A 26,417-nucleotide genomic window follows, 5' to 3' on the forward strand; every position below is an offset into this window, starting at 1 on the left:
TTCACATAGACCCTTGCAGACAGAAGAGAGGAAGAAACTTCTTGAAAAAGATTTTCTTTACGTGGTAGGTAAAGTGAAATTGTTAATATGCTCTTAAAGAATGTATTTGCATCTAGCACTTAGAAAATCTTTGTTCAGGAGGGTTAAACTTGCCAACAGTTATTTCAAGCAGAGAAATATTGGTTTATAGCCATTTAAATTTGAAAATTCCTATCTTCAACATTCCTGGAACAGAAAGTGATACCAAGTACTGGAGGCTACTTTTTAACTTCGTCTTTCCTCAGGATTCATTCATTCATGTACCTTAAATGAGAGTGCACAGCTCACACTGTAAGGACTTGAGATTCAACAGCATTTGTAATTCCTTTTTTTTTTCCTTGACATTTCTCCTTTCCTTCTCCTCCTTTCTCTTCCCCGCTTCAAATATGTGAACTTAATTTCAAGATGCTTGTGAGAATTGGGAAGGAAAGAGCTAGCATATTAGAATATACTGGGCGTAACTTTTCGAACCTATTCATCTGTGAGACATACTCAAGTAAATCAGGCCACCATTTCCAGGAGCAAGAAGTGTTTTGGCACTTAATGTAGTCAATTTGGCCATTGAATGGGACAAACGGCCCTTTGGATCTACTTTCCAAGATCACCAATACATAACTGCAGATAAAGATTTTTCCCTGCTCCAGAATAATTGACCGGAACCTTATCTTAAAGTGGCTTAATGCCAAAGTCTTATATTTTTGATATAGCAGGATGTTATAGGAGATGCTTAAGTTCAGCTCCATCAAAGTGTAAAGTTATTTTCATTTTCCAGTTTCTAGTACTTGAGAATTAAACAGTGTCCTGTTTTATGAACAACATCTCGGTCATGAAACTTTGTTCTTAACTTGATACTTGCATTTGAAGTTTCACAAGTTGGTCTGTGCTTGAACTCACAATCACCTTGAAACTACTTTCTTGAAACACATCCCTACTTTTCTTTTACTGATCTATCTGACATTGCAGTGTGGTACCAGGTGCTTCATGTCGATGTACTAAATGGATTGTTCTTTGTTCTACCCAAAATAGTGTCAAATCCTTTCTTTTACTAATCCAAAAAGAGTCCCATTTTGAGTGCATAGATGTAACTAAACATCTGGTGTCCAAGAACTACTTGGACTGAATTTAGCTGATCCCATTTACAACACTGGAGGTCATTCTGTGATGGTTGCTACTATTGGGACTAGCTTCAATAATTGGAGTTGCAGAATATCTGCAAGTGGTCACCTGGAGTTGCAGATATGCCCATCAGTCCTTTGGACTTGTGTTGGTTCTGCATGTCCTAATCTTTTAAATTTGCCTTGCTGTATTAAAAAAAAATCGAACTAGTAAAACACCTAGGAAGTTTGAATAAATAAAACAAATAAACTAGACCTGCTAAAATGTGCACACTTCTTAGTCTCTGACTTTCTTACCTGCCTTTTGAAGACTGTCTTGGATTACTAGCTCTTACTGCAGAACAGTTAAGCATCTAGTGTTTGCTGCATTGTGATGCTCATTGATTCCAAATATTTTCCAGATTTCTCTTTCCTGTATTTATTATAGGATTTGTAAAGCTCTTTTATCAAAGCACTAAGTATTCCTGAGGATGACCAGTAGTCAGTAGATTCATGATATACTAAGGGCCCAAGTTTCCACACGATAAAAAACGGGCGCCCCTCCGAGCTGGGTGCCCGTTTTTCGTGCCAAAAACGGCGCCGGAAAAAAACCGCGCGATTCTGGAGCGCCCTGCAGCTCCATGTCTGTTTGGCGTGGCGCCCAGGGGGGCGGAGCCTACATTCTCGCCGATTTTGTAAGTGGGAGGGGGCGGGTACCATTTAAATTAGTTTTTTTCCTGCCGGCAACGCTGCGCATGCGCGTTGGAGCGTTCGCGCACGTGCAGTGTGAAGGAAACATTGGCACTCGGCCATTTTTGTAGTTCTTTGTAGCTGTTTAATTTTTTTGAACATTTTTTTAATAAAAGCACATTGCCATCAGCACTGAGGCTTCTTGCAGCAGAAAGTTGAGGCAGCCGCCGCCCCCCCCCCCCCCCCCCCCCCCCCAAGCGGGGACGAACGGCTTTCTCTTTCCCCCCCCCCCCCCCCCTCTTGCAGGAATGAACGCCTGCAGCATTCTCCCTGGCTGAAGCACTTTCACACAGGTGGGAAGATGGTTTATTTAATCTTTTCTTTGCTTATAAATGTTTATTCAGGTTGGATTTATTTGTAGAAGTATAAATAAGGATTTATTATAGAATTAATGACTTCCCTTCCCCCCCCCCCCCCCCCCCACCTCGTTCTGGACGCCTAATTTGTAACCTGTGCCTGATTTTTTAATGTGTAGACAAGATTTTTTCAGTTCTACAAAAATCTTCACTTGCTCCATTCTAAGTTAGTTTGGAGTACGTTTTCACTGTGGAAACTTTGAAATCGGGCGGACACGCCCCCTTTCGAAGAAAAAATTCTGTCCAAAGTGGAACTGTTCTACCTGACTAGAACTGCAGAAAAAAAATGTGGAGAATTGCGATTTGTAAGATAGTCCGTTCTCCACCAGTTGCTCCTAAAAATAAATAAATAAATAAATAAATAAATCAGGCGCAAATCATGTGGAAACTTGGGCCCTATGTATATGAATAAAGCAGAAATAAACCGTGACACAAATTTAAAAAAAAGCAAAAAAAAACTACAGATGCTGGAAATCAAACAAAAACAGTAAATGCTGGAAAAGCTCACTATCTATGGAGAACAGATAAATTTAGCCTTTCAGGTGTAAACCCTTTGTTGGAACTGGGCTCTCTCCAGAATACAGTTCTGTGGCTGCTGACAGTTCTCCGATACATTGCTCACGTTAACGTTCGTCATATGTGTGCCCCTGCAGCAGTGAGCGCCAACACAGCGCTATTCAACATGGCGTGGGGCATTATAACCAAGTCTGACCTTGGTATGAACAAGTATCCACAGTCTCCTTCACCCCCAGTCCCCGGCAGCCCAGTGGCGCTAAAGGTTTTCCTAATGGCATCCTATTCTACATTGGCTAGTTCAACATAGAATAGTGATTGATCCTGGGACCTTCATGGCTCACTACCAGACTAGGGTGCACTTGCCTATTAAGCCAATGTAGTGCAAAATACTGTGGATGCTGGAATCTGGAATTAAAAACAGTAAATGCTGGAAATCTGAGCAGGTTAGGCAGCATCTGTGGAGAGAAAGCAGAGTTAATGTTTTGGGTCGATGATCCTTTGTCAGAACATCTGTCATCATGACCCAAAATGTTAACTCTGCTTTCTCTCCACAGATGCTGCCTGACCTGAGATTTCCAGCATTTTCTGTTTTTAGTGTAAAATTTAACCTTTTTGATAGGCATATGTTTTTGGATTTGATTGGGCAAATGTTATTGGTGAGCCATTAGAGTTTCATTAATTATAATGCTTCCTGATAATTGCTCATGTTCATTTCATCTTAAAAGGTTATTTGAAGGATTATTGAATTTAATAATGTGACTTCCATAATGGAGTAATTACTAAATGTGGATGGGAGGGGCAAAATAAATGTGTAATTTTCTGAACATCTAAATGGCCACTAAATGTTTTACTGCACCCAAAATAGGAATCCATCTGCCCTGAACAATATATCAATAATAAATGTAAATATGTACATTTCTGGAAGCTGAAGTATGCTTGTGTATCTCCTTAACAATCTCCAACATGTAAATGGCAATAACTTCCATGTCCACATTTTTTTCTTTGCATTCATACTTTCATGAATAACATAGAGCAGGACCAATGATCGTCTTAAAATTAAACTTGGAAATGGGTGAGCAACACAGAATGGCTGCCATCCTATCTTGCATAGCTGAGAGTTTCTTCAGTAAAGACAACATCGGTCAATTTTCTTATTTGATTGTATTGCCTTGTGATGCTTTGCTTTTTATGACTGTTTGTTTATAGAATCTTTTATTCTCAAATGCTGTGAACGTTTTCTACAGATTCACCATATTGGCTAGAGTGACGACTGCTACAGGATTTGTCATATTGAGTATTTTAAAGCAAACTTCTTGATTGGAAATGATCCAATGGCACACCAATCTAAAGTAGCATTATGTTTGAGTATCCTGTTTCATATATTTGTGAATTGCACTGCTAGAAATCTAGCCAAGTCCAGCAAATAAGTATAGATTCCAATTATTCATTTTGGATGTCCATGCTGAAGTTACAAATATATATTCTGGTATGTGGGAGAAGAAAGAAACTTTGTAGTTGAAGGACCCCTGCCCACTTAGAGTGGGAGAAATTTTTTTTTAAATATCTTTAAGAAAATTATAATTGTTGGTGCCCATTTAGGAGCACTGTGGAGGCATGCCATCCTAGGTCTCTGATCCAGGAAAGAAGCATTTTGTTGAGATTCTTGGGTCTGGCTTCTGCTGTTATAGTGAGCTGGAATTATGCCCTTCATTGTTCTTGATGCTTGCTTAAAATATGATAAGTCAGAATCTGAGCCCTGCTTGACTCTTAATTTAGGATTGGTGATTGCAGTATGGATGCAAGCCCTGCTTGCTTGTAGTGTCTGATGGACCCATCTATATTTAACTCAAGCACTTCTTTCTTGCTTCGGAGACTGAAATGGCAGACCTTCACTATGCTGCGATTTGATAAGAAATGGAAATAAAGGTTGAACCTCCTTTATCCGGAACTCCCGTATCTGGAACTGCCCCTCGTTCGGACCCATTCCCGGATGGCACATGCGCACCACGCGGCCGGTCAAAATCCTCGCAAAATATCAATGATAAAAAAACTTGCCCGTTTATACTTGCCGACCCACAATAAATTTACGCCAATTCCTCAAAAAAATATCAATGCAAAATAAATTTACCCAACTTCAGAACCGACACCTTCGGGGCTCGCCAATACCGGCGGGGCTCAACGGCCCGCCATCACCACACTGACTGACAGTTCCAGCCAATCAGTGCGCGCGCACACACTGAAAACATGTGACCTCCCCTTATCCGGAAATATCCCTCATTCGGAACAGGCCAGGTCCCGAGGGTTCCGGATAAGGGAGGTTCAACCTGTATCTTCTAGTAGACATTAGTTTGAAAGTATCTTCCCTTCTGCCCACTCCTGGGACCAAAGTGATGGTGCCCTTTGTAATGTAAGAATTTGGAATAAAATTATCTTGGAATTTACCTTGAATGACAACCATTAGGCTTTAGATTAGTATGATTGCTAAGGTAGCTTTTTAAAAATAGAACCTAAATTTGATTTGGAACCCTGTTGGTATCCACCTCAGCCAAGCAAGTTTTTAAATATGAATTATTTCAAAAATAGTTTCATTATTTCAGTGCTGAAAGAGTAGGAAAATTAACTTGTATACATTTTTATTCAATTACAACTGAAGGTTCAAATAGTAATTGATTTAAATGTACCCAAGCTGTTGGTCTTCCATTAGGAATTTGAGGAATTGTCTCAAACATGCATTCAATCAGTCATTCCATTAGGTCTGCAAATCTATTCTGCACAAATCCTGTACTGTAATGGAATTATTTTTCTGATGAAGTAAACATTTGAGATGAGAACTACATTTATTAAAAATCTAGTAACTGTTACTTTTTAATCTTTCCTGTTTCCTAAAATTGATCTTGTTTATCAAGCTATTTCCTTTTTCAAAAGAATTTTAGAACACAGTCTCTATTTGGGAACAAAGAAATTGTAGTTTGGAAAATGCAATCTTTGTCATTAATGCATTCATTTTTGAAGTGTCTGAATAGAATTGATCTTTTAAGTGACATTTTTCCTGACTGCATTAGCATGTCCTAAATATATATAAAGGTTCTTGATACTTATTTTAATATTGATTAAATGCTTGTGTTCTGATTTTCAATGCTAAATCTTTTTTGTAAGGTTTAAGATGTGATGTTGGGAAAGTATCAGTCAAACATTAACCTCATCGTCTTACACCCTGCCAGCATAAAAGGTTACAAAAGCAAAATGCCCGTACTGCGAATGCTGGAATCTGAAATAAAAACACAAAATGCTGGAAATACTCAGCAGATCCGGCAGCATCTGTGGAGAGAGAAACAGAGTTAACTTTTTCAGGTTGATGATCCTTCGTCAAGAGCGGCTGATTTTCATAGCTAAATCTTTTTGTGATCTGACGGCGAGTTCTAAGGAAAGGTCATCGACCTGAAACATTAACTCTTGTTTCTCTCTCCACAGATGCTGCCTGACCAGCTGAGTATTTCCAGCATTTTCTGTTTCTATTATAGCATAAGGTTATTTTAACTTTGGTTTCCTAAAGGAGAGTTGATAACAGAAAAATTGATGTTTGAAATTTATTTTGCAATTTTTAATGCAGGCTTAAATTCTTAACTTCTTAATTGAACAACAAAAAAAACTTGAAGGTTAGTTTCGCATTTGAATTTAAATTATACCATGGTGTGGCTAAAGCAGACAAATATCCTACTCTGTGAAAAAATCTAGAATATTTAGTGAATATTAAATAGTTAATTTATTTCCAGATATACTATGTTGGTTAATAAGGTTCCATTTAATTTAGCTGCACATTAATGTCAACAATTTCAGTTGAAGGAATGAGTTGCTATTATTTACAGCTTTTGAATGTTATTGATGCATGATGTCTTAAAGGATAGATTTATTTTTTTAAATGACCAAGGTTGTTTAACTTTTTAAGTCCTCAACCTTGTAGTTATATTTTTGCATTGACATTGGTTTGACTGGTATGATGGCCTGGTTTTCCTCTGGCAATGGTTACTAATGAACAAGTACTTTGCCTGAACCACATACAAACCTGCAATAAAAAAGTTGCTTTACCTGATGGCTGAGAGTTTATCCATTGAATAGCTGAGTGGTACAGACTGGAAGGTTCAATTCCTAGTCTGCACTGAATTGTTGAATGTGGCCAGAGAACCATAAGGACACTATATTTGGCTTCAGTACACCAGGGTTAGGAAGGGAAGAATCAGCCAGTGTTCATGCTTTTGATTATAATCCAATGATTCATGTTGAATGTATATGTGTGGGGATCTCAAGTGAGGGCAGAATCTGGCTCGTCTTAACTCCTTGTGGTTGAATAGCCTGCTTTGCTGTCAAGTTTTATATGACTAATGGCCACTTGGTGAGGTGCCAGAGGGTAACTTTTGTCTGTGGAACTTTACTTCAGCAAGCCTTTTGGAAAGAATGGTGGAAAATAGGTGAGAAGAAAAAAGTTGTTTTTACACTGAGACCTCTATTCTTTTATCTGTTTTTAAGTCGTCTTTATTTTTTATAGTCTTTCACCTCGGTGGAAATGAACTTCAGCCAGGAGAGCAAGTGGGTGGAACTGCATACTCCTTCACAACTTCTGTGTGCCAATCTTCTGTAAATGGCTAAAAAAGGAGGTGTGTGTATACACAGACCAATTCCCAATGTTTGTTTTTGCCTTCATGGGATATCTTAGCAGAGACCACCTGAGAACTGACGCAGTTCATTTGGCATGACTTAAAATTAAAGGTGCAGGATCAGTAGCTAGCAAGTCACTGGTCTGTGACGAAAACAATTGGTCTATCAACAGGAATTTGAAACTTGCTTCCCATTTACACACCAGTGTGTGACTGAAGTAATTTTTGAAAACCCTGTGCAAATTGGTTCCTGCGTGTGAATACCCTGCAGTAAACATGAGTTGTTTAAACTTAATATCCCCTGTGCTTTGCAACAACTGAAGTGATCTGGAATTTCCACTTGTCGGTTTGCTCAGGTGTATGGCTGAATTCCACTTTCACTGTCTACTGCCCCAGTCACACTGCAAACCTTGAGTCCGTGTGGACTCATCTTTTGCACCATAGTGATGCAAGGCACAGAGTATAACTCTGACGATCGTGTCTCCAATGTGTGGTTTGGCATTGCTTAAGATCATCTGGAAAAGGCTGTCCACCACCACCACCACCACCACAGGTGCTGTGCATCAGCTATTGTACAACTATCCTGTGAGCTCTTTTCAATCGCTATAAATGGTCACAGTACTCTGTACATGTATGAATATGTATATACAGAATTCTGCCTTTCTCCAATCCAACACAATAGTTATGGCTTCCAGCTCACCTTGATGATAATTGTAGCTGTCACTAAATTGGTGCAGTGTAACAGGAGCCTGACGTGTTCATCGGGATGTACAGCTGTCCATTGGACCTGCTGCATTGTCATGGGTCAATTACCAAACTTTGAACCTGATTTGGGGATGATGCAGAAGAGCCTCAAACTTGTTACTGTAGAGGTACAAAACCAGTTTCATTACTTTTTCACTGTTGTCAGCAAGATATGGTGCAATTTTTATTTTGCATTAATATTTGGACCCTTTGAAAAGGAAAACCACATTTTTAATTTGTTTATTTTCATTTAAAAACACGCGAGATTGGCACTGCAAACAAGATTTTAGTTATAGCATAATCTTTTTATAATGTAACTAATTTATATTTTTAAATTATAAAATCTACTACAAGCCATAATATTTAAAAATAAACACCCTATCTATAAAGGCACCATTTTTTGCTCCACTTAATAGGGTAAATTTTCCTCTTGTGCTTGGAGGTAAATAATTGTATAGAGGATACTTGGACAGGGAGTATCGCATGCCCATAATGGAATGTGTATGATATTCCTTGTCTATTTAAATTAATGGACAGCAAATTGGGTGTGCTCCAGAACTGGCATGCAATTCTCCCTGCCTAATTTTGCTCTCTGCTTCGCTCGGGCAGTTATGTACGTCATGGCCTGGTCTAATAATCTGGAGCCGTGAGTTGAACTCGCTCCATGGCAGCTGGGGGAATTTTAAATTCAGTTAATTAAATTAAAATATGGAATTAAAAAGCTAGTAATGGTGACCTTGAAACCACTGAATTGTTTTAAAAACCCAACTGGTTCATTAATGTCCTTTTTTAGGGAAGGAAATCTGCCATCCTTATCTGGTCTGGCTTATATGTGACTCCAAACCCATAGCAATGTGGTTGACCCTTGACTGCCCTCTGAAATGGCCTAATAAGACACTCAGTTGTACCAAACCTCTACGACAAAGTCACTGTGGGAATACCTTCACCACAAGGACTTCAGCAATTCAAGAAGGTGGCTCACTACCACCTTCTCGAGGGCAATTCTGGATGGGCAATAGATGCTGGCATTGCCAGTGTCATCCACCTCCCATGAATGAATACACTTTTTTAAAAAGCACAGGTAAAAGAAAATTTACCTCCTTGACAATCCAAAAACTAGAACACCAATGTCTCTTAAATGTTCACTTTTTAAATTGATTTATATTCCTACTGATTTGTGCACGTCACTTAATGAACATACTGTATGGTATGATTACATATATTCCCGTTAAAGTTGACACATCTTCACAGAACACCATTTACATGAACAAGCTTATAAATAGACGGAAGCAGGACTTTAAAAACTGCAAAATCTGCATATCAGTACAATGCACATAACACATCAGACTGTTAATGCAGGCATGGAGAAAACACTTATTCTGAAACTAGTCAAGCAATGTTTAAAATCTCACCAAGGAATTGATATGGAGTGGTTAAGTTTCTCTGTTCCTGGTAATTCATCCTGTTCCGATGCATAAAATGTATATTTGTCACCTTTTGTGTCATTGAGGATTTTCTTAATTATATAAATTGTATTGCAGGAATCGAATTGAATAAAACTTATTGATATGAGTGCACAAAATGGCATTCTTAGCTGCCCTAATATGTAATCCAGTTGATTTTATATCTGCATATTTGCTCAATGCATTTTTTAATTTGGTGGTTGCTATATTAATGGCCAAATGTGTTCTCTTACAATGTTATATAAAAATGACATTTGTTCCTTTGCATTGATTTACAATTTTCAGTGCAAATTACAGTATTGTGAGTGGAATCAATTATCTTTAAAGGCTATTGATTTAGTTTTCATGGGAATAATGGGGAGAATTTTGGTATTTGGTCTCCAAAATACCAGTAAAAGTCTCAATTCTAGAAATTCAAAATGCAATATGACTTCAGCAATATCTCGCACTTTTCAAATACCAAATTTCAAAATGTTTTAAGGTAGCAAACGGGTTCCGAACAGGAAGAGAAGAACGCCTGATTTGAGTTGGGTTTTGAGGCTTTTGCAGGAGAGAGATAGCAATATAGAGCGTTTTTTTTAAAATAAAAAAAATAAAGGAAGAAAATTTGAATGCTGGGGCATGGTGGCTGATGTCTCGGCCATAGATTGTGGTGGTGTTGCACAAAAGACCAGATTTTGAGGAGCAGAGGGTATGCAGGGATGTAGGGTTGAAGGGGATTGCATAGGGAAAAGCGGAACCATAGAGGGATTTGAAAATAACCAAGCTTTTGAAGATGATACACTGGAGGGTGGGGTGCTGATGGGTGCAGGATAGCGTAAAAATGATCATTACAAACTAGCTGAAGTTTGTGTAGAGCTTGGGAGGATGGCTAGAAAAGTGTTAGACGAATCAAGACGAGGCATGGTGGAAGTTTAGCAGCAGAAGTAGGGGGAATCTGTCGTGTCGCTGAAAAGATGGAGATAGACTGTACTGGATGCAGGGTTTCAAGCTCCAGGACACCAAGTAAGCATCTAAGAAAGGGGCTGAAATCTGCATGTGGCATCCGGTTTCTGGTTGGATGGCCTGAGTCTTGCCGATTGTTGAACTGGAGAAAATATTGGCTCATCCATGACTTTCAGGCAGACAGTTGACAAACAACAGTGGTCATGGGGTCTGGGACAATAGAGGTAAAATTGATGTCATTGGTATATATGTCAGCATAACCAGACATATATACCAGGCCCTAATTAAACAGAATAATAGATTGTGACGAACTTCAGTCATCATGATTACAATATTGTATGTAAATTAGTGTAAAAATTTTAATTCATATACCTCCTGCAGATTTGGAGAGCTTGAAATGTTTTGATGTTTTAACGTGAGCTGTTCACAACGCCTTTATATTTATAGAACGTTACAAGGACACCCTTAAAGTCTCCCTGATAAAATGCGACATCCCCACTGACACCTGGGAGTCCCTGGCCAAAGACCGCCCTAAGTGGAGGAAGTGCATTCGGGAGGGCGCTGAGCTCCTCGAGTCTCGTCGCCAAGAGCATGCAGAAATCAAGCGCAGGCAGCGGAAGGAGCGTGCGCCAAACCAGACTCCCCGCCCACCCTTTCCTTCAACCACTGTCCCCATCTGTGACAGAGACTGTGGTTCTCGTATTGGACTGTACAGCCACCTAAGAACTCATGCTAAGAGTGGAAGCAAGTCTTCCTCGATTCTGAGGGACTGCTGATGATGATGATGATGATGATGATGATGATGATGATTTATAGATGGAATACTGGTCTACGATATAATTTATTGTACATGTAATTAGAAAATGCTTCTTGATTATTATATTCCTACTGTTTTATAGTATTGAACTGTGTTTTTTAATTATATAAAACCTTTTTATTCTAGGCACTCAGTTGGAGATACCAAAGTTCCCTTTTGTCTTCAGTCCTGTGTGAAACCATTAAAATATGCAGTTTCTGTCCATGACCTTGGGACAGAGTATGTTCACAAATATGTTGGTAAAGAACCCAGTGGATTACGATTCAACAAACTCTTCCTAAATGAAGAAGGTAGAATTTGTGTTTTAAATGCAAAACTTAAATGTCTTAATATAATTTTTTAAATCTCTTAATTTGACAGTCTGCCACGAGCAGGTCTGGCTGACATTTTAGCTGATTTAAGTCTGTAGCATATTTCAGAATTAAAATGGACATTTTACTTGCAAATCTCAACTGCATTCATTGAACCTGCACTGTTGTGACAGACATTTTCATGTATTGCACATTTCACCATTTCTTAAATTAGACCTGAATCTTTCTAGAAATGATTAAATTTGACTTGTTAATGTCATTGACATTTCCAGGTATCTAAGACTATAGTCTGTCGCAATTGTATATAATGCATTCGTATTGATAAAGTATTTGCATTTGAACTATAGCCTCTGTTTTGAATCTGAGCATTTTACCATCAATTTTAAGTAAATAGCAATTTGTAAATTAACTGGCTTTTCTGTCCTGAGTCAAATATTCCCAGTGGAAGTTGTATATGCAGTGACGTATGAGTTCTGTAGGCTTTTCAAAAGTTGTTGTCATGGTATTTCACATGAAAATTTGATGACTAGTTCTCTTGTGTAGACCTCAGGCATAAATAATTCCATACACAAATAAATCAGTATTTTGACCTACTTTTGACTGCAGACTTCTAGTGAAATTTGTATTTCTCTCAAAATAAAAATTAGAAACTCCAGTGTTTGGTATTTTGTTGTAGCAGTGCTAATATTTTATAGCATTTCATTCTCTTACTCTTTTTTTTTTCTTCCCTTTCCTTCACCCCATCATTGGTGATTTAAAAAAAAAAAAAAAATTCTTGCTTCCCCACTTCAATAAAGCACTTTTAGACATTACACAAGAGGCACTATATAAATGCAAGTTGTTGAATGGTGGGAGTAGCACAACGACCATTTTAAAATATCAGACTTGTGGAGAAAGGTGGAGCCAAAGTTGGAGTATTCAGAGCAGTATATCATAGCATGTGTGATTAAGAAGCAAAGTATGTGGCATGGCCTAACATAACAAAATAGTTGAAACATTTCATAGAATGGGGAGAATTTGTTGGTTCATTTAGCATTTGAGGGTTAAGTGTGATATTGGAAGCTGATGGTGAGGGCTTTGACACTGGTCAAAGGGCATTATCACTATGAAAAGAAAAAGGGGTGTAGCAGTGATGGTGACGAACTAATATAAAGGGGAATAAATTAAATAAACAGCAGTGAGGGCAGAGTAATAAAGAAGCAACTTAAAGTTTATTTACGAGAAGCAATATTGAGGGAAAAATACTCGAGCATCAATTACAAAAAACACTTATTCTAAAACCATTCTGGTTAAATAAAATGCTGGTAAATATGGAGGCAGCCAAACAAAGGACGATGAACAAAGCCTATTGTTTGTATTTTTTAAAAAAAAGTTTATTTCCAATTTCACTTGGCATTAAATTAAACATATGATTCTGGCAAATTAGTTTAATTAGTAGCATCCAGAACAATTTGCATTGACTTGGTAATAAATTAAACCTGGGGCTATATAATTCATGTTGTCCGACATGGCCGTCTTGCAAATTAATTAAAAGCGACCTGGGGAAGAAAATATCTGGTCCATGGGGCACAGCAATAAAATAAAAAAACAAATTGAGAGCAATCGATTAGGTCAGGAATTTAACAAACCAGATAAACAATTGGGTGAAGAATTAGGTTGGCACAGTATTATATTAAACTATGGCTTCTTGACACATTTAATAGCCCTTTTTAAATAAAGTTGACACTGGCTTTTCAGAGTAATTGCACATCAACAATCCTCTTGTCCGGTCCACATTGGGACCGGTTTGAGAAGGAACTGAAAGTTTTATTTATATTAAAACAGAAAATTCTATGTGGGAGGGGCTCTCTCAAATTTTAGTGTTTGAGTTGGTGCTGAGAGTTGCATGGAACAGGTAGGTCCAAATGGAGTTGGCAGGTGGAGTTAGATCAAGGATGAACTTTGGTTACACAAGCAGACTATGCCAATGGAGTTAATTGTATTTAAAAGAGCTGTATTTTTTAAGATCAAAAATGATTTCAAGTGTGATAAAGTAGCATGCCACACATCGTGACATAGGAAGTAAAATAAAAATGGACATAAGTTTATGCTATAAACAACAGACCTGAAAATCTGTTCATACAGATATCAGATGATTTGGTTTGTGGGAAGCACTTTGTGGGTTGTAAGCATTTGGGAAGGATGTAAGAGTTAAATTGAAGTGTGGGTTTGTGAGAGTCTTGAATATTGGGAAGGAAACTTGTGATATCTGGGGGTAGTCATTAATTTCTATACAGTAATGAAAGGGAATGGAGGCAGTAACAGTACTGAGGGGTATTGGAATTTTAAGTATGGGTGTACAGAGAAAGTGAGTTCAAATTTGTGCAAAAACAGTTGGGAAGGTGGTTCAAAAAATGGAAAATGGAGCTTTGGGAGTTAATGAGTTAATGTACATTTCTTTTTAGTCTTGAATTTAATGGATGAGAATTGAAATTGTTCTAGTGGCTTCAAATATAAATGATGGGGAGCGGTGGAATTCTACAAGGGGAGAAAATCTGAGACCCAAGTATTGACTTAATCACTTATCAAGGCTTTATTCAGATGCTGCATTCCATCAGTCACTAATAAATTGTTTGTTTATACACTTTGTACAGTAGCTATGTTGAAAAATCCCCTTTTTGGGCTTGTTGTATGTTGACATCAATGAATTGATCACAAGCTTCCATTTCAAGGTGTATTGAAAACTCCAACATCGCGGTCTGCAAAGGGCAAAATCCATTTTTAGTGTCAACAATTAGCTGTTACACTTTGAGGTGATGCTGTAATAGGTTGTTTCAATGTCAAATAGCACAAAGTAGTTGAGGCCAATTCACTAAATATATTCAAAAGGGAGTTAGATAAAGTCCTTACTACTCGGGGGATCAAGGGGTATGGCGAGAAAGCAGGAAGGGGGTACTGAAGTTTCATGTTCAGCCATGAACTCATTGAATGGCGGTGCAGACTAGAAGGGCTGAATGGTCTGCTCCTGCACCTATTTTCAATGTTTCTATAACATTGGGGGCAAAAGTAGGAGCTAATACTGTACACTTGCTGTAGTGAGACTTCATCCAGTTCCATACCTGGCTAAATGGCATTGCAGCAGACTTTTTGATTCAATTGCATATTTCACAATAATTAGATGAAGGGTATTTTTTTTGGTGAGAAATACTAATGGTCTTGATGACCTACGGCCCCCCACCCCATCCTCCTTTGCTCCCTTTTCTCTACTTCCGGAACTCTTCCTTATTCTTCCCTTATCTCCCTTTTTTTTTCTTTCCTCCCTACATTTTGTCTCTTCTCCCCATCCCCATAAAACTCTGCTTGACCTAATTACTGCACATGGACTTGACTCCCTGTACAACACAACAGGAGATCAACTAGTAAGGAATTGAATTTACAGGCTGCCTTTGCTCTAATAGAATATGTCATAGAATTATGATGTTTAAGCTCAGTTTGCTATTAAAAGACAAACTAAAATATTTTATAAACCGATTAGTGTTCAGATATGTTGATGCAACTGTTGCAATAGAAATAGTTTGTAGCTGTCATGGAATAAATTCTGTATTTTCCATGTGTGATGGCCTTTTTTTTGTTTCAGACAAACCACACAATCCTATGGTAAATGCTGGGGCTATTGTGGTAACATCCCTTATTAAGGTGAGAAGTTTATATCATTCTTTGTGGATGAGTTCTTGATATATTTTGCAAATTTGAATTCTTATAGGGCATTTTATTAGATCCTTATCACGGCCATGGAACTGAGCTCATTTACAAATCTGCAAAGATGATAGACTGGAAAAGAGCAGCTGGACCACTGGGCCTGCCCCATACAATTGTGATGCCTTAAGCATCATGATTTGCAACACCCCCACCATGTTTCCTGTAAGCTGCGCTTTGTTCTGTGCAGCCTGTATAATACTTTGCTTAGGCCCCGCTCAGAATACTGGAGTATTTTAATTAATGTCGAACTGACATCTTGTACAAGAACAAAATGGTGTTTTGTTTTACATTTAATCATCCTGGCAATGCAATCTAATGCCCTATTTTGGTGGTTGTTTCATGGCATTGGCCGTGAACCTTAAGAGAATTGTGCACTATAAACGGAGATCTGTTTTTAAACATGATTCATTTATCCAAGATGAATACCATTTGCTAAATGTGAGCCTATTTCCTCATCAAGATTCGCATACAGTAGTTTATTCTCATTCATAGCCCGACCACTCTCTCACATCTTTGTATCATTCACAAACCTGCAGACCATTTCCCAAACCCCCACATCTAAGTCATTAACGAAGATAGTAAATAGTAACGGTCCAATACTGATCTCTGTGGGATTTCATTGGCAACTGATCTAGATCTATAACCATGAATAACCTTTTTCTGTCTACAGAAATGCAGCCAATTCTTAATCTACTGTAGAAATGTCTCACCAATTTCTCAAGATTCTATGCTGTATAGAGTAACCTATTGTGTGAGGTACCTTATCAGAGATTTTCTGAATATCCAAGTAGATAATGTCTACTGGGTTGCTCTCATCCACCAATCTAGTGACTTCTTCAAAGGCCAGCATTTATTGCTCTTGAAGGTGGTGGTGAGCCACTGCCTTAAACCGCTGTAGTGTTGAAGGTACTCCCATAGTGCTGTTATGGAGGGAATTCCAGGATTTTGACCCAGCAACTAAGGAAGAGTGATATATTTTCAAGTCCGGATGGTGTGAGACTTGAGGGGAACTTGGAGGTGATGGTGTTCCCATGCACCTGCTGCCCTTGTCCTTCTAGGTGTTAGCGATTGCAGGTTTGGGAGGTGCTGTTGAAGCCTCGGTGAATTGCTGCAATGCATCAATGCATGGTGCACACTGTAGACATGGTGCACCGGTGGTGGATGTGTGGCAATTAAGTGAGCTACTTTGTCCTGGATGGTGCTGTGCTTCTTGTGGTGTTTGAGATGCACTCATCCAGGCAAGTGGAGAGTATTCCATCATACTTCTGACTTGTGCATTGTAGATGATGGAAAGGCTTTGGGGCGTTAGGAAGCCAGACAGTTGCCGCAGAATACCCAGCCTCTGACTTGCTCTTTTAGCCACAAAATTTATGTAGCTGGTCCAGTTAAGTTTCTGGTCAATCGTGACCTCCAGGATGTTGGTGGAGGACTCTTGTTGGAGACGATCGTTGCTTTGCACTTGTGTGGTGCAAATGTTGTTTGCTACTAATCAGCCAAGTGTGAATGTTGACCAGGTCTTGCTTCATGCAGGCGTAGACTGCTTCCAGTCCCACGGAATAAGTGCTGACTCTCGCGAGCCATTAAAGATACAGGCAAGTGGCTGGCAAAGCACATGTACCATCTCTTTAAGCATCCTTTGGTGGGTGTCATCTGGATAAGCAGCCCTATCTGTTTGAGGTTCCAAATTCTCTATCCAAGATATCCTCAGCTATTTTAAATTTTACAATTTCCGTGTTAACCATCTTTATAAAGTAAAATAGTTTTTTTTTTAAAAAGAGTTTGATATGGAGAGGTGAAGAATAAAAATGTTTGTCCTACTCTCTGACTCTTGGTGTAGAGGCAACAGGTGTGAGGAAAGAGCAGGAGGATGCACAAAAGGCCAGATTTGGGCAACCTAAGGCTTTAATGGGGTTAGGCAAGGCCATGGAGGGAAATCCTTTTTTTTTTCCCCTGTTTTGTGAGGTCAGCAGTAATTGGGATCAATTTACGCTACTTCCTTTTTTTAAAATACAGTTTAATTGTTACAAAATTGACCCTAGAAGAATTACTTTTGTTTCAGCAATGTACATTTTGCTTAATTCTGAGTTACACTGCTTGACCGATTTTTCTTATCTGGAGTATGAATTCATAGGAACAGTGGTAGGCCACTCAGCCCCTCAAGCCCCAATTCTGCCACTTTACTAGATCATGACTGATCTGTACCTCCTTTCTGGGTAAAACATAAGTTGAATTGTTACAAATTGCATTCCAAATTGGGGAAATTTTGTGATTTCATTACAAAATTGTGTTTTGAAGTATTGCTTAGATTATACTTCGCCTTCCTGACTGCAGAGCCAAAATAAGCACAGCTCATTTGCAGATCTAACATTAATACTGTTATACTATTAAATATAAAATATTAATGCAAAATCTGTAATAGAACTTCAGTGATTAAAAAAAATTATCCAGAGTCCCCCTTTCTTAAATTTATACAGTGGATTTTAATAAATTAAGATGTTCATGTGTTAAATGAGAGTGCCATAATAAATAGTTAATTGCATTTATTGCCAACTCGATTCAGAGAAGATGGGATTTTATCTTAAGTGCATTCCATTAATTGTATGAATATCTATAGAAACATACTTTTGTAATTGTTTCTCGGATTTAAAGGTTATTAAAGTATTTTTTCCTTTCCTCGTAGCAAGGAGTAAACAATGCTGAGAAATTTGATTATGTAAGTACAATACCCAATTAAAATTTTGGATGTGAGAAAAGGTTACCCTGAAAATACACATTCATGATATCCACAATTTCTAAAATTGAATGCTTTGTAAAATTAGTCCTGTTTCACAGGTCACACAATTCTTGAATCAGATGGCTGGAAATGAATATGTTGGCTTTAATAATGCTACGTAAGTAATTTCTCATTTTTCCTTTTTATCTCTCTTCTCCTCTTCACACTCTCCATCCACCCTCCTCTTCGGATGCTGGAGAGTGGATAGTTGTTTTCCCCATACATAAACCGCTGATGCCTAAAAGTATTCAAATACCATAAATTTATTTAAATAATATACAGGTGTTTAAATTCACATCCTGTAAAGAGGAAATGGTATTGGCAATTGAAGCCTCTTTTTCGAGACAGTTAGTCAAGCAGTTGCAAGATCGGAAAATAGCATCTGTGTGCTCTGTTTATTAAATCCAAACATATTAAGGAATTTATCTTTTTTATATGATGCTGATGACACTGTTTAAGTAACTTTTTCTGTCTGGTGGCTTCTTATTGTAGCTGATGTCTCCAAAGCATGATTATTAGACTTCCCCATAATAAATTTCTGAAAATTAGATGACGTGGAACATGTTTAGGAATACATTAAAAGTACCAATTCTTAAAATTGTCTGGATCAAAATACTTGTTTACTTATCAATTCACATTCAGCAACTCTTCTGGTTAGCTGGTTAACTAAATCCAAAAATCTAAATTGCACCATTTTGCTTCCCCATGAAAATATAAACCATTGTTTTTTAAAAAATTGATCTGGTTGGCAGCTTGTATAAAGAGATAAGCATGTTCTAGACTAACCAGGTTAAATTATCTTTTAAGCTTTTAATTGACTGTTTTACAAAATTTTTACATTTTAAGACTAAAATGTTACTGTTTTTAGGTTTCAGTCTGAAAGAGAAACAGGAGACAGAAATTTTGCTATAGGATACTACCTAAAGGAGAAGAAGGTTAGTAGGATAATTTGTACATTCTAAACACTTATTTGGTGCATATTGGTAAAGAAATTATTTCGCTTGAATGGTGCCGTGCCTATTTTTAGGCTGCGTCTGCTTGTCATTTCAGTTCAATTCCGTTTGAGAGCTTTTTCTAAGTTTATAATTACTGGCTATAAAACACGTCACATTCAGCGTCATTGTGCTTGATTTGTTTGATTGTGAATCGAGAGAATTCTACTATCTTAGCTGCAGAATAATGCGTTAGGATTAGTGCCCTTCCAATGAGAAGATCTTTAAATGGCAAAAACCTAATTGTTCTATAAACTTTCCAGTGTTTTCCAGAAGGAAGTGATATGACTAGTGTTCTAGATTTCTATTTCCAGGTGAGTGGCTTTATAATGATCAAAGTATAATAAAACATGTAAATTAGTACTTAAACATGCACAGTAACATTTTGCACTTTTCCAAGAAATAATTGCTTATTCTTTCCAGCCAGCACTTGGATTAGTGCGCAGGGCTAGCCTACTGCGTAGTAAAATGTTGCATTTAAAAAATAAAAAATGCCCATTTCTATATCTGGCATCAAAAAGCAGTACATTTGTTTGGGATCACCAGAAATATGTGACTTGATTTCTTAAATATGACCAGTATATATAGCTTAATGGACAAGTTTCTTAATATATTAATAACACTCCTGTTTTTGATATCCCATTTAAGTTGTTAAAAGTATTCACATGTACAGGTCAACATTATTTGGGATCACCAGAAATGTGTGACTTGATTTCTTAAACATGACCAGTATATATAGCTTAATGGACAAGTTTCTTAATATATTAATAACACTCCTGTTTTTGATATCCCATTTAAGTTGTTAAAAGTATTCACATGTACAGGTCAACATTATTCTATATGCAGCATTGACTTCAGGATGCAATCCATATTCTAAAAGGAATGTTGATCCTCCCCTTGCCCAGGGACACAATATAGTACATTCTCTGCTGCCCTAATTACAATATATATTTCATACTCCAGTAAGACATGACACAATGTGGCTCATTGGTTTCCCATCCCTCATATCTCATTGGTTTCCTAACCCTGATCTCTGTCCTGTAATCCCACTGGAATGTGTGCTTATTTGCATATTACATGGGGATAGGATTATACTTGGTTATGATTCTCTACTAATTCTCTGGCCAATTGCTAGGACATGTGCAACGGCAACTCCGACATGGCATTCCATGAAGTAGACTGCTGACACATTCTAGACTTGCACGTGGCCATTTGGCAGTGATACCGAATACTCATGTCCATGGGACCAAATTAGAAAGAGGAACATGTTAACTCTGCATTTACAGCACTGTTAGTCAATATATTTAAGGGGAGAAAAGCATGGAGAGAATGGGTTTAGTATATTTCTACATTATAACCCTTTTGATTTTTCTCGTTTCTGATCTGGATAGCAGTAAGCAGATGCAGTGGCATTTCCCTGCAGGTGGGAGAAAGAGATGGGATGTCATCTTGGTTAACCTTTGCCAGTGGATCAAGACCTAGCTCTGTCAAGCCCATGTGGTGGCTGGTGTGCAACGGCCACCCCACGTTAAAAGAATTCATGCACTGGCATCTTCCACCCTTCAATCTGTAGTTCGGGACCTGGAATATCGGGTCCCTCATTGAAATACCTGTGAACTCATCCCTTTTTGGTGTGGAAGCAAGTCATCCTTGATGCGAGGAACTGCCTAATACTATACATTATAACAGTGACTACACTTCAAAAATACTTCCAAAGCGCTTTACAGCCAATGAACGTGCTGAGGTAGTGAAAGGCGCTTTATAAAAGCAAGTCTTTTTTATAAAGTACTCCTCTAATTTCAAAAAACATATGGTGCACACTGAAGTGGTAATGTGTAGCCCAAATGAATGATCGGGTGCAGGTTAATTTTTCCCCTTTCTGATCTGGATAGCAGTAAGCAGATGCAGTGGCATTTCCCTGCAGGTGGGAGAAAGAGATGGGATGTCATTTCTGGGTTGCTATTGCAAATGTCTTAGTCAAAGACCATCGGTAGATGTCAAGAAGCAGATTGTTTCCTTGCCCTTTGGGGGCATAGAATATTGTAACATAAGGGAGAAAAACTTGGAGGGAGGGAGAAGAGGAACAACCATGAGATTTTACAAAAAGCACCTCCATTTTCCTTCCCTCTGAATCTTACTACTTTGAGTCATCTCTTGTACCAGGGAATCACTACTGCAGGTTACAAGTATGCCGGAGTGGCTTCATAGACTGAACATATACATTTTGAATAAGACTGCTATGGTTTCTGATCTAGCAGTATCTAAACTAGAAGAAGAAAGTACAGTTGACTCTAATTTTTCCAGTTTAGTAATCTGTGGATCAGTAGCCAGACAGCCAATCGATGATGTCTAGATCCGTCTGTGTGGCATTTGTAAGAACCTGTGTCATCAGAACAGCTGCTGAGTGCAAGTGTGTATTTGGGAAAAAATTGGCCATGTGAGGCAAAGATAAAAATAACAGGCCTCCCTGGAAAGCAGAAAAATCTAATTATTTCCGCTGTGTCAGAGACAACTTCATTTTTTTAAAAACCTATAGATGGGGAACACTTTATGCTAAAATTATGTTTTTACTACACCCCCCCCCCCCCCCCCAACACACGTGGCGCATATGTCCTGCTTTTGTGCTAAATATGTGTTAAATGATGTGCTGAAACTGATATGTTTTGCTTTTTTAATTCCATAAAGCTGTGTTCCATTGAAGTAACCTGTGAATCAGCCAGTGTAATGGCAGCAACACTGGCCAATGGTGGCATCTGTCCAATCACAGGGGAGAGAGTTCTGAGCCCTGAGGCTGTTAGGAACACGCTGAGTTTGATGCATTCCTGTGGCATGTATGACTTCTCGGGGCAGTTTGCCTTTCATGTAAGTATAATTAATAATTAGCATTTTCACTGAAAATAGAATAGATACAATCCATTTGGAGCATTTATCAGATTGTAATTTTGGCATAGAAAATCCCAGATTGTTTTGAGGACCACTGCCTTGAAAAAGACTGCCCAGGACATTTGAGACCTGTGATAACATTTGGTTAAGGTCTTGGGTGACGATAAAATAATTAAATATTTCTGTTTAAACTTTCAGAATAGCAAAAGGAAAGCAAGTTTAATGCCAATTATAGGAACAGGAGAAGGCTATTCAGCCTCTTGAACCTGTTCTGTATCTTAATTCAATTTACCCACCTTGGTTTCATATCCCTTAATACACTTGCCTATTCATTAAATCTATCAATCTCAGTTTTGAAGTTTTTAAATGACCTAGCCTTAATAGATTTTGGGGGGAGAGTTCCAGATTTCCTCTACCCTTTGTGTGAAGGAGTGCTTCCTGACATCACTCCTCAACAGCCTAATTTTAATTTTAAGGTTATGCCTCCTTGTTCTGGACTCCCAATCAGAATAAATAGTTTCTCTATCTACCATATTGCTCTTTTAATCATAAACACCTCAATTAGATCACCCCGTAGTTTTCTATACTCAAAGGAATACAAGCCTAGTCAATGCAACCTAATTTAACCCTTTTGGCCCCTCATTCTGGTGAATCTGTGCACCAAATGTTTCCTTTTACAGTAAGTAGCAGCAGTTTTACAGGATTAAGTGATGTTGTATTTCACCTTGTAGTTGCTAGCCAAGGGAGTTTGCCTAAAATGATTCAGCAAATGGGGAAAGTAAATAATTTTCAAACATTTAATTGTTTCATTTAGAAGCAACCAGAATTGTAACCTAATCAGTAGTTCTCGGAAGAAAAGCAGAAAATGCTGGAAATACCCAGCAGGTCAGGCAGCATCTGTGCAGAGAGAAATAAAGTTAATGTTTCAGGTCGATTACCTTTCATCAACAATTATAAGCATCAATAAGGATAATTTTTCATGCATAGGTTTTCCTGTGTACATCCATGCAGTATAGAACTAATACTAGATAATTGGTACTGAAATTGATTTTCTAGTCTGTCTGTTACAAAATCTTACATGTCATAAAATTTCAGTATTGTGGTTATGAAGACAACTTGCCGATGTAAACTCTTGCTGCAAGTGAAACTTATTATGCTGTGGTCTCTGACCACCAAATATGGGCACATAAGATAGATTTGCCTATACAGTAGAATCAGTCCTCTGTTTTGAATGAGAAATCTCCGTGTACCATTAGGATAAATTCAAGTGCCAAGGGCAGATTTGCAGATTAGATATCAGTTTTTTGATTTCCTATGACTGTCCCTTCCTGAGCAATTACTATTTCTCTCAAAAGTGAAATTTTTGAGTATTTAGCAATTAACTATACATGCTATACTGCACAAGATAAAAGTTCACGGGGTTGGGGGTAACATATTAGCATGGATTAGCTAACGAACAGAAAACAGAGAGTCGGGATAAATGGTTCATTCTCGGGTTGGCAATCAGTAACCAGTGGGGTGTTGCAGGGATCAGTGCTGGGACCCCAACTATTTACGATCTATATTAATGACTTGGAGGTCCCTTCCTCCAATGTAGCCAAGTTTGCTGACGATACAAAGATGGGGGAGAAAGCAATGTGAGGAGGACACAAAAAAATCTTAAAAAGGACATACAGGCTAAGTGAGTGGGCAAAAATTTGGCAACTGGAGTATAATGTTGGAAAGTGTGAGGTCATGCACTTTGGCAGAAAAAAATCAAAGAGCAAGTTATTATTTAATAGGATAAAGATTGCAAAGTGCTGCAGTACAGCAGGACCTGGGGGTACTTGTGCATGAAACACAAAAGGTTAGTATGCAGGTACAGCAAATGATCAGGAAAGCCAATGGAACCTTGGCCTTTATTGCAAAGGGGATGGAGTATAAAAGCAGGGAAGTCTTGCTACAGTTGTACAGGGTATTGGTGAGGCCACACCTGGAATACTGCATGCAGTTTTGGTTTCCATATTTACAAAAGTATATACTTTGGAGGCAGTTCAGAGAAGGTTCACAAGGTTGATTTCTGAGATGAGGGGGTTGACTTATGAGGAACGGTTGAATAGGTTGGGCCTCTACTCATTGGAATTCAGAGGTGATCTTGTCGAAACGTATAAAATTATGAGGGGGCTTGACAAGGTGGATGCAGAGAGGATGTTTCCACTGATGGGGGAGACTAGAACTAGAGGGCATAATCTTAGAATAAGGGGCCGCCCATTTAAAACTGATGAGAAATTTCTTCTGAGGGTTGTGGATCTGTGGAATTCGCTGCCTGAGAGCTGTGGAAGCTGGAACATTGTCTATTTCTGTCTTAAATTTATTCAGTTTCTTAAATAAGGGAATAAGGGGTTATGGAGACCGGGCAGGGAAGTGGAGCTGAGTCCATGATCGGATCAGCCATGATCATATTAAATAGCGGAGCAGGCTCAAGGGGCTGTATGGCCTACTCCTGCTCCTATTTCTTATGTTCTTATGCTAAGTTTGCTTGAGTAATTGCCTGATATATAAATGAAACCATGTAAGTTATGTATTGTCATTTGTATCCTCTACAAGTATATTAGAGCAGTTCTCTCGTGTGCAAAGTGGATAGATTTGATATGACTGTTTAATGTCGTTTTTACAAAATATTTGGATATTAGAATTGTGTGGTCGGATTACAGATTGTTTCCCCCAACTATCATGCTGGTCCCTGTGGTGGTAGGGGCCTTCTGAGTCCTTCATCCAAGGGGTTATTCTTGCCATTGGTGTCACTGAACAATGGCTGGGCAGGAATCCTAGCTACTTTTGTCGCAAACTAGACTAGATTGACAATGCTAATTACATGGCTTGGCTCGGCACACAACCCGAGTCAAACATGGACCCTCTGGTCTGCATGGCTTGGGTCCACACCACTTATTGCATTTACCCTACTCTGCCTTTAGGGATGCTGTTTCACTAAATCAAATAAAAATGTTCAATGTCAAAAAACGTATTTGTTGTTGCCAAGGAATGTGTTTTCATACATGTACATTGTATGTTTTTTTTTTGCAGGTGGGCCTTCCAGCAAAATCTGGAGTTTCTGGTGGTATTTTGCTGGTAGTGCCAAATGTGATGGGTATCATGTGTTGGTCTCCACCTTTGGACAAACTTGGCAACAGTGTAAGGGGTATTCAGTTCTGTCAGGTAAGTGCAAGAGCAGATTTTGTTTTTGGTGGGGAGAGTGGGCTCTTTCATTTGGAGAAAAGCATGTAATTTTGTAAATTATGCTTATGGTTTTATTTGGTATTAAAAAAAATTGCACCATAAGAACCTACAGTTACTTCATTCTTGGGTATTTGACTGTAAAACTTACCAATCCTCACCTAATTTTTAATTTTTTTTACAGCTTACGTTTGATAGCCTCCCTGATATGCTTGTTGTCTTAACCATGTTTCGCAGTTAGACACTCTGAACCATTTCTTCACCTTTTGGCTTTAACTGTAGTTGCCCATTACTTGCTCATTTCAGCTAACAGTGTGTAGAGTATTGGAAACTGTGGCTTAAATTGGACAGTTGCTGTCAGAAGGCTGGTCACCAAGTTTTTAATAAATTAACATCGAATATTATTTAGATACAATAGAGTTATGGCCATTTTAGGACCTTGTCTGAGAATATTAATGTTTTTCACTAATAACAAATTGTGCCTTTCTCATCTTCAAGACCAGACCAATTTGCACACAGCCAGGTCTCACAAACAGCAATGAGATAAATTATTCCTGGAGGTATTAATTGAGGGATGAATGTTGATTAGGAGAACTTATTTGTATAGTACCATGGGATCTTTTACATCCACCTGAATAGTTTGACGAGCCCTCTGTCATTTCATCTGAAAGACAGCATCTCTGACAATGCAGCACTCCTTCTACTGTACTGTAGTGTCGGTCTAGATTTACGATACTGCAGCCTTTTCTGGCTTGTGATATTTATTTCAGTACTTCACTGGTGAAGATGTATGATGAAACTAATTGGGCCGGATCTTTTGCAGGTTTGCGACTGGGTTTTCGCCGCGATTTGACCCTCCACAGCGAAAACCCGGTCGCAAAGCTCTGGCGGGATCCTGGGGTACCTGTTTGTGGCGGCGCTTTCAAGTACTGCTAGGGAGAGGTGTGCCGACGTGCAGCGACTCTGATTGCGTTTACGTCCACGTCTCGGCACTCTTCAGACCTGTAGCTACGCCCAGAATAGCGATTGGCCAAACCTGTCAGTGCAGCCCTGTAAGTATGAAAACCTGCAAAAAAAGGGAAGTTAAAGTTTTTATTTAAATTTTTTGCAGCGATTATGTAGTTAAGGGTC

The 26,417-nt window shown here is 38.4% G+C and overlaps 1 protein-coding gene across 2 annotated transcripts in view; it reads left to right on the top strand.

Annotated features, from left to right (window-relative positions):
• glsa (glutaminase a) overlaps window positions 1-26,417 on the top strand; it is a 113,406-nt gene that overhangs the window by 27,339 nt on the left and 59,650 nt on the right. For both annotated transcript variants that reach the window (XM_070875876.1, XM_070875877.1), the window contains exons 6-13: window positions 11,503-11,666; window positions 15,304-15,362; window positions 18,106-18,138; window positions 18,258-18,316; window positions 19,067-19,133; window positions 19,454-19,504; window positions 21,876-22,052; window positions 25,137-25,268. In XM_070875876.1, the coding sequence (XP_070731977.1) occupies window positions 11,503-11,666; window positions 15,304-15,362; window positions 18,106-18,138; window positions 18,258-18,316; window positions 19,067-19,133; window positions 19,454-19,504; window positions 21,876-22,052; window positions 25,137-25,268 (742 nt within the window). The remainder of the gene's footprint in view (window positions 1-11,502; window positions 11,667-15,303; window positions 15,363-18,105; window positions 18,139-18,257; window positions 18,317-19,066; window positions 19,134-19,453; window positions 19,505-21,875; window positions 22,053-25,136; window positions 25,269-26,417) is intronic.

This window comes from Pristiophorus japonicus, chromosome 3 (assembly GCF_044704955.1).
Source record: "Pristiophorus japonicus isolate sPriJap1 chromosome 3, sPriJap1.hap1, whole genome shotgun sequence".
Classification (NCBI taxonomy): domain Eukaryota; kingdom Metazoa; phylum Chordata; class Chondrichthyes; family Pristiophoridae; genus Pristiophorus; species Pristiophorus japonicus.